This window comes from Pristis pectinata, chromosome 7 (assembly GCF_009764475.1).
Source record: "Pristis pectinata isolate sPriPec2 chromosome 7, sPriPec2.1.pri, whole genome shotgun sequence".
NCBI classification, from domain to species: domain Eukaryota; kingdom Metazoa; phylum Chordata; class Chondrichthyes; order Rhinopristiformes; family Pristidae; genus Pristis; species Pristis pectinata.
The window spans coordinates 49,737,854-49,751,718 of NC_067411.1; the positions used below are offsets into that span (position 1 = coordinate 49,737,854).

General features: G+C 40.5%; 1 protein-coding gene across 1 annotated transcript in view; it reads left to right on the forward strand.

The window, feature by feature from the left end:
- LOC127572584 (stabilizer of axonemal microtubules 2-like) overlaps nucleotides 1–13,630 on the forward strand; it is a 51,887-nt gene extending 38,257 nt beyond the window's left edge. Inside the window, exons 2-4 of the mRNA XM_052020002.1 lie at nucleotides 4,081–4,260; nucleotides 8,131–8,333; nucleotides 12,287–13,630. Coding sequence (XP_051875962.1) covers nucleotides 4,081–4,260; nucleotides 8,131–8,333; nucleotides 12,287–13,338 — 1,435 coding nt within the window. The 3' untranslated portion in view covers nucleotides 13,339–13,630. The remainder of the gene's footprint in view (nucleotides 1–4,080; nucleotides 4,261–8,130; nucleotides 8,334–12,286) is intronic.
- Nucleotides 13,631–13,865: the final 235 nt, after the last annotated feature.

Genomic DNA, 13,865 nt, shown 5'->3' on the forward strand with positions numbered 1-13,865 from the left:
GTACCTGTACCTCACTGTACTGGTGCACATCACAATACACTCGACAACTAGACTGACTTGATCCATTCAGTTTCCTGGCCATAATCTGGAGAAAACAATCTGTTGGAGGAATTCAGCAGCTTGAGCAGCATCTGTGGGGGGAAAGGAATTGTTGACGCTTCTTGTCCTGATGCAAGGTTTCGACCCGAATTGCTGACAATTCCAACCTCCCCCCCGCCCCCTACCACAGATGTTCCACCAGCAGATTGTTTGTTTTCTATAATATATTATTTTCCAGAACCAGTATTATATATTGAATTTTTAAATGGACTAGATTTTGCTTTATCTTTTTGTCATAACTGACATGGTAATTGCCAGTCACGTGCTTGCAGTGTGAGGGCATGCAGGCAAATGGGAGGGTGGGGGGGGGGGGGAATGTTCTGCAGTAACATGGCCAGTTCCAACCTTGTAGGTGGGGTAGAAAAAGCTCGAATGGGAAAAGCCAAAAAAATAATTCCACCTTTCCTCTGTTCTCCATATCCCTCCCCCCTTTCTACAATTTAATCTGCAGGTCTTCTCACTTTTCCCTTTCTGATGAAGGGTCCTAGTGGTCCAAAATCCATGACCCAAAACATCGACTCTTTTTCTCTCCCCACAGATGCTGCCTACTCAGCTGGGCACTTTCAGCATTTCACTGTTTTTTGGTTTGGATTTCCAGCATCTGCAGTTTTCTCTCTGATTGAAATTATACTTTGGTTTGCATATCTTCCCAAAAGGGATTCAACTGTTAAAACCTCCATTGATAAGTTTGATGCGTTTGCATATTTGACTATTTGACTCCTTCCCAAGCAAGGTCCTTTTGATTGGCAGTTTGGGGCACAGGGTTTTAATTAGAATACTGGAGCATTAGTCATTTACCTAGTTTGAAGTATTTCCTAGGGGTAACAGCAGCAACAGGTAAATGCTGAAACTAAACTGCTGGCTTCTAAAAACTTGAATCTCAGCTGGGAACAGGGAAAGTGTAATTGTAATAATGTATATTAGTCCTTAAAATGAGACAACTATACTGAAATTCCAATTCCCAGCTCCAGGGCATGAGGTTTTTATCTGGAAGATCTCAATTTGATTGTTTTTGATTGATTTCTAATTGGGGTTTTTCTAATAATTTCCTGGCTGAACTCTCTTATTCTATGCCCTTTTCTTTAAATAATTATCCCATTTGTCTGTCACCTCTGTGGTCACCAATGCTCACAAATCACAATTCTTCATTGCCTTAAAATTCTCACCTTGTTTAGTCTCATACCTCTCCACCTCTCTAATCCCCTTTTTAGCTCCATAACCCTCTAAATTATCTGCACTCCTCCTTTTAGCCTCTTGATCATTTCTGAATTTGCTGGTCTTACCAGTAAATGCTGAGCCCCCAAGCTCTGGAAATTCCTCGTTTAATCTTCCCTGCCTCTCTGCCCCCCTCTAACTTGTAAGACCTTTTGAGCAAGCTTTTGGTCATTATCTCATATGCCCTGATGTGCAACTTCAGTGAAAAACACTCCTATAGACCACCTGAAATAATGTGTTCATGTATATATTTTATACACAAATGCAAATTACTGAGCTAGGAAAGTAGATTGTGATGTTCACACCATAACATTGTCATATTTGCTTGCACAATGCCTTGCAATTTCTCACAACTACTAGAATTTCTGGTGCAATCTCTGCAGCCAACTCTTAAAGGGGCAGACCACAATACAAGCAGTACCCTTACAGCTATAAGGGGAAGTTGCTACTAAATAAATGGTTACTGCAGTAATGGGAGTAGTGGGAGAGAGTGCTTCTGGGGGTTAAAGGCACCTAATTTTTTTTTGTGCTTGGGTGCCAATGACTCCCTCCATGGCTACAGCCAGGTACTACTGAGTCCTTTTGAGGTCTGATCTTGTTAAAAATATTTGCATTGCATTAGTGCTTGTTTGGAATTTTTATATTTTAACTGAAACAATTAACATAATTTGTTGATGAAGCTATTAAATGATTGAAACATTGATTACTTGGTGAAGTTAGATCCTAGGCTCACTGCCAACTGGAAAGTTCCTCTCTGTACTTTGTTTAATATTTTGATATTAGAAATCTCAAGATGGAATGATTTGGGGATTTACGTTATATGGGATTATTTGCTGTGAGTATGCTTATGATATTTTAATAGTAGTGATCAATGTTCTTCAATACATTAGTTTCTTCAGTGAACTTTGTTCAACATCCAATACATTCCAATTGAAATTGTTCTTTGTTCATGGCAGTAGAATCAGAGTCATACAGCATGGAATAGAAGGTTATACAAGATATTCCTGCAAATCCCTTCATGTTATTACAAGTATGTTATAAATCTTTGAAGAAGCTTTATATTAATAATATGCCTTAATTAAATCATAGGAAATATTCTATAAAATTTAATGCTTGCTTTATATTGCTTAATGATGATGATTGTTGAATACCAAAGTATCAGTACCTGGACTCTGATTAATTGAAGAACAGCTGAAGATCCAACTTTGTGATTTATGCATGTGTCACTGTTGGGCTGCAATCTAGGTCAAGGTTAAATCAAGGAGTTTAATGGTAGTTTAAGAACATAGAGATTAGATTATGGATTTTAATTCTGTCCCCAGTGCTATTTATGTGATGCACAGAAGGCAATAATAAATAAATTCAAAGATCTAAGTGCAGAACATGAGAAATATTATTAGAATAATTCTCCTAAAAGATTACAGACCTGTTGTTAAGATAATGGCTATTTTAACTGGTGTTTTGGTTTGACCTTTTAACCATCACTTAACTGTTTGATGATTTTTAACTGCTGGTCATTAATCTCCTTCTAAGTGATTGTTGTTTTTAAAGGAGAAAACAGTTCCTGTCATTTGTCAAAAGTACCCATACACTTAGCAATGCATCCTGATCACCATCCTCTTGTGATAGGTACTCCCTTTCTGATTTAAAGGAAAGACTGACTGTAGTAGCCCTGCAGTGGAAGTTCATGATGCCACTGTGTCTACAGGTATAGATGATGGAAACAAAGGATGCATGAAACAGAGAAAATGTGTGTACATTTGGGATTAAGTAGATTAAATATTCCCTTTAATTTTTTTCTGTTTTTTTTGATGTGAGCCTAACTGGCAAAATTGGATGTGCAACACACTGATATAAGTGACAAGCATTGGAAAGTTTTAAAAACTGAATGTTTAGTATGTGATTTATTTAGTGGATCAAGTATTTACATAAAAAAACTTAGTTACAAAATTTATTCAGGGTAAGGACTTCCCTCTTTAGCAGTTGATTTGAACTGTTCCAAAAAATTCAGCGGCACAGTTAAGGAGACCATAATCAATCATCTTGGCTTGGTGTAGGTATCATTTAATGAGCATTAAAATGCTGTAAAGGCTTTTTATCATACAACAAATGAGGATTATCATTGCTATTTTGTCATGTGAATTTCACCCTCCCAGAATTGGGCTTCATTTATTTTAGATGAGGATAAGTAGGCACTTTGACACTAACTGGGCATCCAGCTGCCATGTCCACCAACACAAGAACGTGAGAAGTAGGAGCAGGAACAGGCCTCCAGCCCTTCTCCCTCTCACTCCCCCTTCTCTCTTTCTCCCACACCCCTTCCCTCTTCTATTCTTTCTCTTCCTTCGCTTTCACACAGAGTGATAGAAATTTAAACTATTACTGCAAATGAAAATTGCTGCTGTCAATTGTTACACTTGAACTTTAATTTAATAGAATTTTGTTAACTCCTTGAAAGTTTTGATGAAAGGTCATCAACCTGAAACATTGACTCCATTTCTCTCTCATCAGATGCTGCCTGATCAGCTGAATTTTTCCAGCATTCTTTATTTTGAAAAAACTTGAAGTTGTATCATAGATCAGCCATTATCATGAGATCTAGGGCTGAATTCCTTTTGTTTTGTTTGCCACATTTCTATATCTGGGTTGGAAGAATAATGAACATTTATTTGTTGAACTTCAAGGACAGTAGCGATTATTAAGGAGAAAAGGTAATGACTTTTCGTGGATTGCTTTTGACTTGAACTGAACATTGTCTTTTCACAGGCGCCATCGCTGCCCACATCTTCCCACTACAATCTACGAAAAGATTAATAAACCATGCTTAATTACTGAGTATGTGGAGAAATTTGCTCCGTATGGAATTATTCAGCCTAGGGAATCTACAGACCACGAGAAGACTATCAGCGGCACCCAGGCCAAGATGGAATCCATGACCACATTCAGGTAGTAGCTACTCAGATTGAGAATTCATCTCAAGATTTACATAAATAAGTCCTCATTACAATGTGCAGGATGTGAGAGGGAGGGATTAAATACATTTGCATTTTAAATTACTTTCTTGATCACACTATCCTGTGGATCAGTGAGATTTGAAGTAATGGGAATTCAAGCATTGGTAATTTGTCTCTGGCATTCATGATCTGCAGTTAAACTGGAAGTATGAGTAATTATTGATCAACTGTTATTACTCGTGTATCAAAGTCTACAGCGTCAGTATATTCACAAATAATGCTCTTCACACCTTTTCATTTTAGTCCCCTTTCTGTTGTTCTATGGAGCTAAAAGCAAACTGCCGGAGGAACTCAATGAGCAGGCATTTATGGAGGTAAAGGATGGTCGATGTTTCAGGTTGAGATTTGGGTAGCCTACAAACTTAATAGTATGACATTGAATTTTCCAATTTTGGGTAACCCACGTGCCTGTGTTCCTTTCCCACTCCTACCATTCCACCTAGGTTCTCTCTCCCTTTGTTCACCTTTTCCATTCCCCACACCTCCTGTTACCTAGATTTGTTACCCTTCCCCTTGTGGTTCCATCTGCCCATCATTCCTCCCTTATCTGGTTCCACTTATGACCTTCCAGCTTTTGGCACTACTTTCCCCCTCTTTTATTCCCCCCCCCCCCCCCCCCCCCCCCAAACAACCCCCAACCCACCTAATTTTTTTTTCCTTAACCATTTCCACCAGCCTCTGTCTCAAAACTCCCCCCACCTGGCCATCATCCCCCACTTTGCCTGTTCCACCTATTACCTACCAGCCCTCTATCTCATCTCCCACCCTGTCACGCCTCTTTACACTAGCTACCTTCCCTCTACGCATTCAGGCCTAATGCAGGATCTCGACTGAAATCTTGATCATCTCGCTGCTTCCACAGATGCTGCTTGACCTGCTGATTTCCTCCAGCACGTTTTTTAGCATGCTATTATAGTAATTTTGACAGGAAATACTTCCTTCAGTGTTTGAGGATGTATTATGGGTATTTGAATTGCTAGTTATTTGTCAGAATTATGGCAGGACATCTTTTCTTGATGAATATAACAATATTTTCTTTGCCAGGAGCAGAGTTCAGGAATATTATGCTTAGACCAAGGCTGTATAAGGTGTGATAGCTTGTGAAAGCCTCTGATTTGTGCAGGTTTCTTTTTTTTTTGGCAGCTTCAGGTCATCAACACTGTGGACTCCTCGTTCTAGAGCCAGTGGTGTCCTTTAAATTTTTATGCCCCATCCCTTGGTCTGTATCCAAGTGACTGACTTAAGTGATTCTAGTTTCATGAATAGAGTGTTTGAAATTTTTGTTTATTACTTCTGATGGCAAAAATTTTATCAAAATGTTAAAATTATGCCCCTTCCAGAAGGCCAGAGATTCTGTTCCACCATTTGTTGAGACCTCAGTTGATCTGTAGCTTAATCGTCTATACCCAACCTTGTCCCATTTCTCTTAACACTTCTGGTTAACAAAGCAATTGGCTGAGTTATCAATACCATTTGTGGAATAAATATGACCATTTGTCAAATAACATCTATCTCTTTACCTAATTTCATGTTTGAGAGAAATTTTAGATTGTGTTTCTATCCTAGACATTACAAATAGTGAAAATAGTTTTTCTTTATATACCTCATCAATTCCCCTCAATATCTTAAACTTCCCTTGAGTCCACACAACCCTTCCAATTTTTGGGGAATACCATTCTATCCAATTGATGAACTATCTTCTTGTAGTTTCAGGTCACAGGATGTGGGCATCACTAACAGGCTGAACACTGATTGCCCATCCCCAATTCCCTTGAAACAACATACTTGTTTGGCTATTTGAGAGGGCACTTGAGAGCAATTGGCATTTCTGTGGGGTTGTAGTCGTGTTTAGGCCAGACCAGGTGAGGTTGACTGACTTTCTCCCCTGACATGCATTGGAGAACCAGATCAGTCTTTGCTATAAAGTGGAGTTTAAACATGTTTCTAGTAATTTAACTATCTTGAAGCCATGCCCAGACCATGGTTTACAATGCAGATTTAAAGGCTTGTTTCCCATAGACTTTCTTTGATTATTGTTGTACTTGTACATAACATTATAGACATTTCCCTGGTCATTACTTTAAATAACCATCTGACAGGTTAAATCAGGTTCATTGGGTATTGTCTTTTTACAAATCCATACTGGCTCTGTCTGAGCAACTGAAAAGTTTCAAGGTGTTCAGCTGTCATTAACAAAGGATCTGGCTATTTTCCTGGCATTGGAGAGTAGGCTGATGTTCTTATTTCCTGGTTTCCATCTCTCACCCATCATCAATAGCAGAATAACAATGACAAATTTCTGAGATTATGTCAGATTAAGAAGATTTGAAAGATTAGTTGTATTTCTGTATTTTTTAAACCTGCACTGTAATGAAAATAACAAAGTTTTGGAATAATTAGTATTAGTCCAAGTGGTTTATTGTTGGATTACAGAAATATGACAAGGGTGAGAGGAATAACGTTAATGTGACTTGTGAATGCTTGAGGTGTACACAAAGCTCTTTTGATGATGATGATTCATTTGAGATAGGCATTAGGGAGTTGAGATCATAATTGCATAATAGTTGCATAATGCCTGGTAATTCAGTTGTATAATGCTGCTTTTTTGATGTTGTGATTGAAATTTGTTTTATTTTTCATCAGAGATGTGTAGTAGTTTGTGTTACTCTGGGAAAATTTGACTGGGGGCTACCTGTCAAGTCACCCTTGCAACCCCATCATGATTTCTGCTTCAGAGTCACAAGGGATGCATTTCTTCTTTTGGTTTGAGTTGCCTTGCAGACATGCACCTGAAGATGTGCTCATTGACGTGAGCATGTAGACTGGCATACACAGGCACTTGCATGTGATGGGTACACACAGGTGCAGTAACCCACACAGGCTTGGTAAATATTGACAGGAAAACTATTACCAACTTCCTCACATAGGCTGTCTTGTAAATAGTGCCTTGGGCCACATCCCTCTAAGCCTTTCCTATCTAAATAACCGTCCAAATGCCTTTTAAACATTGTAATTGTATCTTCCTCTCTATCACTTCCTCCCTGTCATGATGTCTCTGATCCCTTTTGGCTCTCAGCCTCCATTTGCACTCCATCCCCCACTCTACATAACAATGTTGGCATTGGAGTCCCATCCATTGCACCGCCTACTGAAAATGCTGGTTGGTCCCCATCCCTTCTTGGCCCACTCTGCACCCAATTCAACCCATGACCACCTTCCTGAGACCATTCTCTGCAGAGGGGAAACCATGCAACACATTTTCAAATGCAAATATCTATTCATAGTTGAATTTTGTTTGTTAAACAACTGATACCCTTCTGCATTCTAGCATGGCCTTTAGTGTGCAAACATGACTGGAGTCTGTGGCGCTAGAAATCCCACCTCAAGCTGATGGAGTTGGGAATTGTAGTGGTAGCTGATTGAGTTCCTGGGGTGTGGTGGGGTCAGAGGTGGCGATTTTATTCTCCACTCTATTGTCATTATTTTTGTCTATCAAAAGATTTTTCTACCCATCATAATTTTGATTTTAGTGATGTGATTTGGATGTGCGTGTGCTTGGATTAATTGCATCAATTAGATGGGAACCTCCAGTAGCAAGCAACTGGCAAAACTCACTGCATGCCTCTGTGGAGAACAACCCTGACTGTAGCTTCCCTGAGGTACTGAACAAGCCTCGTCCAAAGCATAAAAAAAAAGCTAATTGTTGCTGCTCCACATTATTTGTGCTGATAGTGGAAGAAATCGGCCATTTGTATCAGTTTTAAATTTCAGTAACTTTGAGCATATTCTCCACCATCCACAGGGCAGATTTTATTCCTCATGATATACTGCCTAGGCCAGGAATAGTAAGTGAAGAAGTGAGGCAACCCCATGGAGCTATGAATCTGGACACCACTTACAAGCGGGATTTTAACCTCCACCCAATCCATTCAGTAACCCCAGCCCGGCCAGTAGAGCAAAAGCATGGCTCCAGAGCAAAGATGCTGACAATTCCTACTTACAAAGGTAAGTCATCCTCTTTGTTATTCAGCAGTTAAAGCTTCAGTGCTGAAATTATTTGTAGTGCGTGACTGCACCTGCATATGAGTTGATGACTGCTTATTTACCCATATATGAATCTGCAAAAATGCACTTCGTTGTAAGGAACGTGTGCATATTGTACCTGTGTATGTAAGCATGTATCTGCATTGGTGCACACACTTATGTGTGTTCCTGTGCAAATGCAGGTGAACATGTTTGCTTGTGTGTGCATGCTTTGGCATATCTGAGTGCATGGCAATGACTGTGTTTGTTTGCATATATGCAATGTATGAATCTACGTCCGTGTTGTATCTGTGTGTCTTGGATGTGTGTGTGCATGTTTCAGTGAATGTGGGTGTGCATACCTGTGCCCCATCCACCTGTGACTATATATTGTGAAACTGAGTGTGCATGTATGCTACTGTGTGTGATGCTGTGTCTTTGTAAACGTGTCTCAAAGCTCACAATTGCATCTCTACAGGTACATCTGTGTGTGTGTGCAAATATACAAGTCTATGCATGAAATGCTTGCATGGTATCTGCAAGTGCAGATGCGTGTATGTGTCTTAGTGCATGTCCATGGATGTCTGCAGCATGTGTATCTGCATTGTCGTACACCTATGTGTCCATGCTGTTTGTATGTATGCATACAGTATATCTTCACATATATGGCTACGTGTGTACATGTCTGCTGTTAGATGCAAGCATGTCTGTCTATGTGGATGTTTCTTCAAGCATGTTTGCACTCTTGTACTTGTCTATGCTGTTTGTATGTATGCATGTGTACACTTTATGGATGTTTACATGTCTGTTCATGTTCACATGTACATGTGAGGCCAGATGCATGTACGGCAGGTTTGTATGTCCATGTGGCAGTGGGTGGTTGTCTGTATATGTCCATGACAAATACTTAAACATGCAGATATGGTCTTTGATGTGACGGTGCAGACTGGCATACATGGGCCTCACACATGATGGGTACAAATAGGTGCAGTGACCCACACAGGCTTGGTAAATATTGACAGGAAAATTATTACCATCTCCCTCATGTGGGCTGTCTTGTAAGTAGTGACTTAGGCCCATATCCCCCTCGGCCTTTCCTATCTAAGTACCTGTCCAAATGCCTTTTTAAACATTGTAAATTATATCTACCTCAATCACCTTCTCTGACAGCTCATTACTGATAACCACCACCCTCTGGGTGGGGGAAAAACTTGACCCTCAGATCTCATTTAAATCTCTTCCCTCTCATTTTAAACCTGGGCCCTCTAGTTCTAGACTCCCTTGCCCTATGGCAGGGGGTTGGGGGGGGGGTGTGAGTAGAAATGTTTCTAACCATCAATCCTACTTATGCTCCTCAATTTTATAAACCTCTATAAGGTCACCCCTCTTCCTCCTATGTTTCAATGAAAGTAAACCTAGCCAATCCAATCTCTCCTTATAAATCAGCCCTTCATTCAGGCAATTCATAGGCAATATCCTAATGAATCCCTTCTGTGCACTCTCTACCACATCCTTCCTGCAGGGTGGCAACCAGAACTGTACACAGCATTCCAAGTGCAGTCTAACCAATGCTTTGTATAGCTGCAACGTGACGTTCCAACTCTGACACCCCATGCCCTGGCCAATGAAGACAATCATGCTCTATCCACTTGTGCTGCCATTTTCAGGGAACTAAGGACATGCACCTCAATGACAGCCTGTACTTCAACACTCGTAAGATCCTGCCGTTTACTTTATATATCCTACCAGAATTTGACTTCCCAAAGTGCATCACCTCACACTTGTCTGGATTAAATTCCATCGCCCACCATTCCACCCAACTTTCCAGCTAATCTATGTTCTGCTGTATCCTTGTATCTTGTATCTATTATTTTTGTTTATATTTAAATTCTTCACAAACTGAAGTGATTTTGGAGATGTGTAAAGTGCTTATTGAACAACCATAATAAATTTTGACATCTTGCACACATTTGGGATCAATTGCTTGTTATTTTTAATACTAAAAAAATAAATTTGTGTAAATTTTCATCTTCAGTATCTTAAGCATGCATGAGTACAAGGAATTTGTTATCAGCGGGTGCTGGCACATGGTGGACAGCTGGTGTGAGGAAGAGTGAATGTTGACATAACTGTCCACTGGAAGTTAAACTGTTGGGGATGGTTAGTGGACATGAGGGATCAGATCAGTGTTGACCAATAAATTCTAGCCTCAGGCATTTTGGGGAGGGCCAGGTCAGACCTTGGATGTAAAAAAAAAAGTAGAAATATTTAAAAAATTTATTTTTCAATAATTGTTTGGAAAAGTACTTTGCCTTTACTATTACAACACTGAAACTCACTTGGTTTCTTTATTTCTGAGAAACACAAATAGTGATTAAAGCAGAGGAATGGTATAGCAGAGCAGCAGGTGGGGCTGCTGCCTCCCAGCCCCAGTGATTCCAATATTGTCTGTGTGGAGGTTGCATATTCTTTCTGTGACTGTGTGGGATTCCCCTAGGTGCTCCATTTTCCTCCCATGTCAGAAAGTCATGTGGGTCGGTAGGTTAATTGGCTGCTGTAAATTACTCCTAGTATAGGTGAGAGTCGGGAAAGTTTGGGGCATGTGAGAGAGATTAGGCTACAGGAAAATGAGTGCAAGAGTGGGACCAAAGGAGGAGTTGGCATTGATTTGCTGAACTGAGTGGCCTCCATCCAGGTTGTGAGGAAAAACATGACATAAATATTTAAATTCTAGTAAACTTCCAAATTCTTTAAGGAATTGTCCCCTCCCTGACCTCAATTCCCAGGTGGCTACACAAGTTGATGGGGTGGCAAAGAAGGCATATGGCATGCTTGCCTTTATCAGTCAAGCCATAGAGTTCAAGAGTCAGGAAGTTACGTTGCAGCTTTATAAAACTCTGGTTAGGCTGTATCTGGAGTATTGCATTCAGTTCTGGTTGCCCCATAATAGGAAGGATGTGGAGGCTTTGGAGAAGGTGCAGAAGAGGTTTACCAGGATGCTGCCTGGATTAGAGGGCATGCATTACAGAGAATACTTGGGTTGTTTTCTCTGGAGCGGAGGAGGCTGAGGGTAGATCTTATAGAGGTTTATAAGATTGAGAGGCATAGATAGACAGCCAGTACCTGTTTCCCCAGGGTTGAAATGTCTAATACCAGAGGATGTTTAAGGTGAGAGGGGTAAGTTTTTACCACAGAGTAGTGGGTGCCTGGAATGCACTGCCTGGGATGGTGGTGGAGGCAAATGCGATAGGGGCATTCAAGAGGCTCTTGGATAGGCACATGAATGTGCGGGGAATACAGTATAAGGATGTGGATATTTAGGTGGAAGGGATTAGTTTAGTTTGGCATTTGATTACTAATTTAATTAGATTGGCACAACATTGTGGGCTGAAGAGTCTGTTCCATGCTACGTTCTATGTTCGAAGAAAGAACTGGGATTCATTGCCACATGACTCATTTTCCTCCATCAGTGTAGCTGCGCCACATTCATCTGACTGTCTTCATTATACAGAATCTCTCAGACCCACAATCTCTACCAAGGAGATGGAAACAGCTGGGTCACAAGTTGATCATGTTCTCCAAGTTGCACTTTACAGTTTTGTTGCTGTTCGTTCATCATTACTGCATTCCCAGCCAACACAGCCATCAGAACAAAGACTGGAGCAGATCAACATAAGTGGCATTTGCTTGGCACCTTGATTTGGCGATGAATGTAGTTGTCCTAGTGTTGCCAATATCTGAGGGAGAGACATTTTTTTAAAAAATACTGCCACAGGTAAGATGGTTGCCATTTATATATCCTTAGAGATTTAGGGAATAATTGAGAGCTGGGGGATACAGCCCTCATCGCTATTGATCTGAGTTAGCGGCCTCCATTTCTGATTCTTTTTTTAATGTCCTGAAAGATTTTTAAAAAAAATTTCTTTTCATTCTAGATCATTACAAACAATGGGAACTTTCAAAAAGAGCAACAATGAAACCAGAACATACTTTCAAAGCACCAACCATCAAATTTGGAAATCCAACCACTTTTGAGGATGACTATTCCTTCAAAATTCCTGTTCCCAACCAGAGTTTTAAGCCTCCAAATGCAGCAAGGATACTAGATGTGCCCTTTGATGACAAGACCAATTATCGTCAGGATTACATACCATACAAACAGGAGCCCCCTAAAAGACGTGATCGGGAACAATACAAGCCAAGTGACGAACCTTTTGATGGTCTCACCGTGCACAGGAGAGATTTCAAGGGTCAGCCTGGAGAGCTCACAATGCCCATTAGACCCCCATTCATCAAACTCAACTCCAATCAGCAGTTTTATGATTTAACTGAATTCCGTGACAAATACAGAAGTTGGACTATAGACCGACCGCTGGTCCACAAGTCTGTGGAGCCTATAGTTCCTCAGGGTAAAATGCATCTCAGCACAACTACTCAAACAGACTTTGTTGAGCACAAACTCCAACCGTTTGTTCCAGTCCGACCTCTACAAGTGATGAGTGGGCACAATATTCCCTTTGAAGGGCAGTCTACCATGAAGGCAGACTACAAGTACTGGGACGCCGCACGGGAATCTCTCATCAAACCTCGGGAGGAACTGGAGAAAGCAGCTGGCCGATTTGATGACATGACAACGTTCAGGGCTCATTATGTACCACACCAAATTAACCTCTTGCATTCCTACAAACCCCGCAATTCTTACATTCCTAGCAGAATTCCATTAGATAATGGAACCACGTATCAAACCAGTTATACATCAAGGAGTGTGGAGGTGTGTCCTGCCTCATTTGCAGTGCCCCCTGGTTATGAATATGTGGAAACTGATCCCCGAGGTCATAAACTATATCAACCAGTAAATGAAGGGGAATGTATTCAACCCATGTTGGCAAATACCTCTCTGGATATGATTTCAAATACACCAAGCCCTCAAAAGGCTGCCAGTGATTTGAAAGCAAGTCTCCCAAATGATGCAATCATTGCAGCTTAATAGAAAAACATATCATTATCCCTAATTAGAGATGTTTAACTTTTTAGGGAAACATTTAATTTACTCTAATTGCAAATTTGCTTCCTTTTGATTTATTTAGAAGCAGTAGTAAATTAATAAGTTGTTAATTTTGAAGATGCTGGTACCTGCTACCTGGGAACCAGGATCAACATGATCGGTTTGGCAAAAGTGAATGTTTTATCCTTTTAGCCCCTGCCCTATTGGATGAGTCTGATCTGCTCCCTGAAGCTCAGACTAGTAACTCAGTAAAATAAACCTGCAATCAACTCCACTAACATTGCTGTATACTTTATTCCTGGGATGAGGAGAGGTTTCTGAAGGTTCTGCACTGGAGTCTAGAAGGGGTGATCACATTGAGTTATGCATTTCTGAAAGGAATTGACAGGATAGTTGCTAAGAGGATGATTTTTCCCTGTTGGAGAATCTAGAACTTGGTCATGGTTTCAGGATGAGGGGTCAATATTTTAAAGAGTGAGTTGAGGAGACTCCACCCAGGGGAAATTATC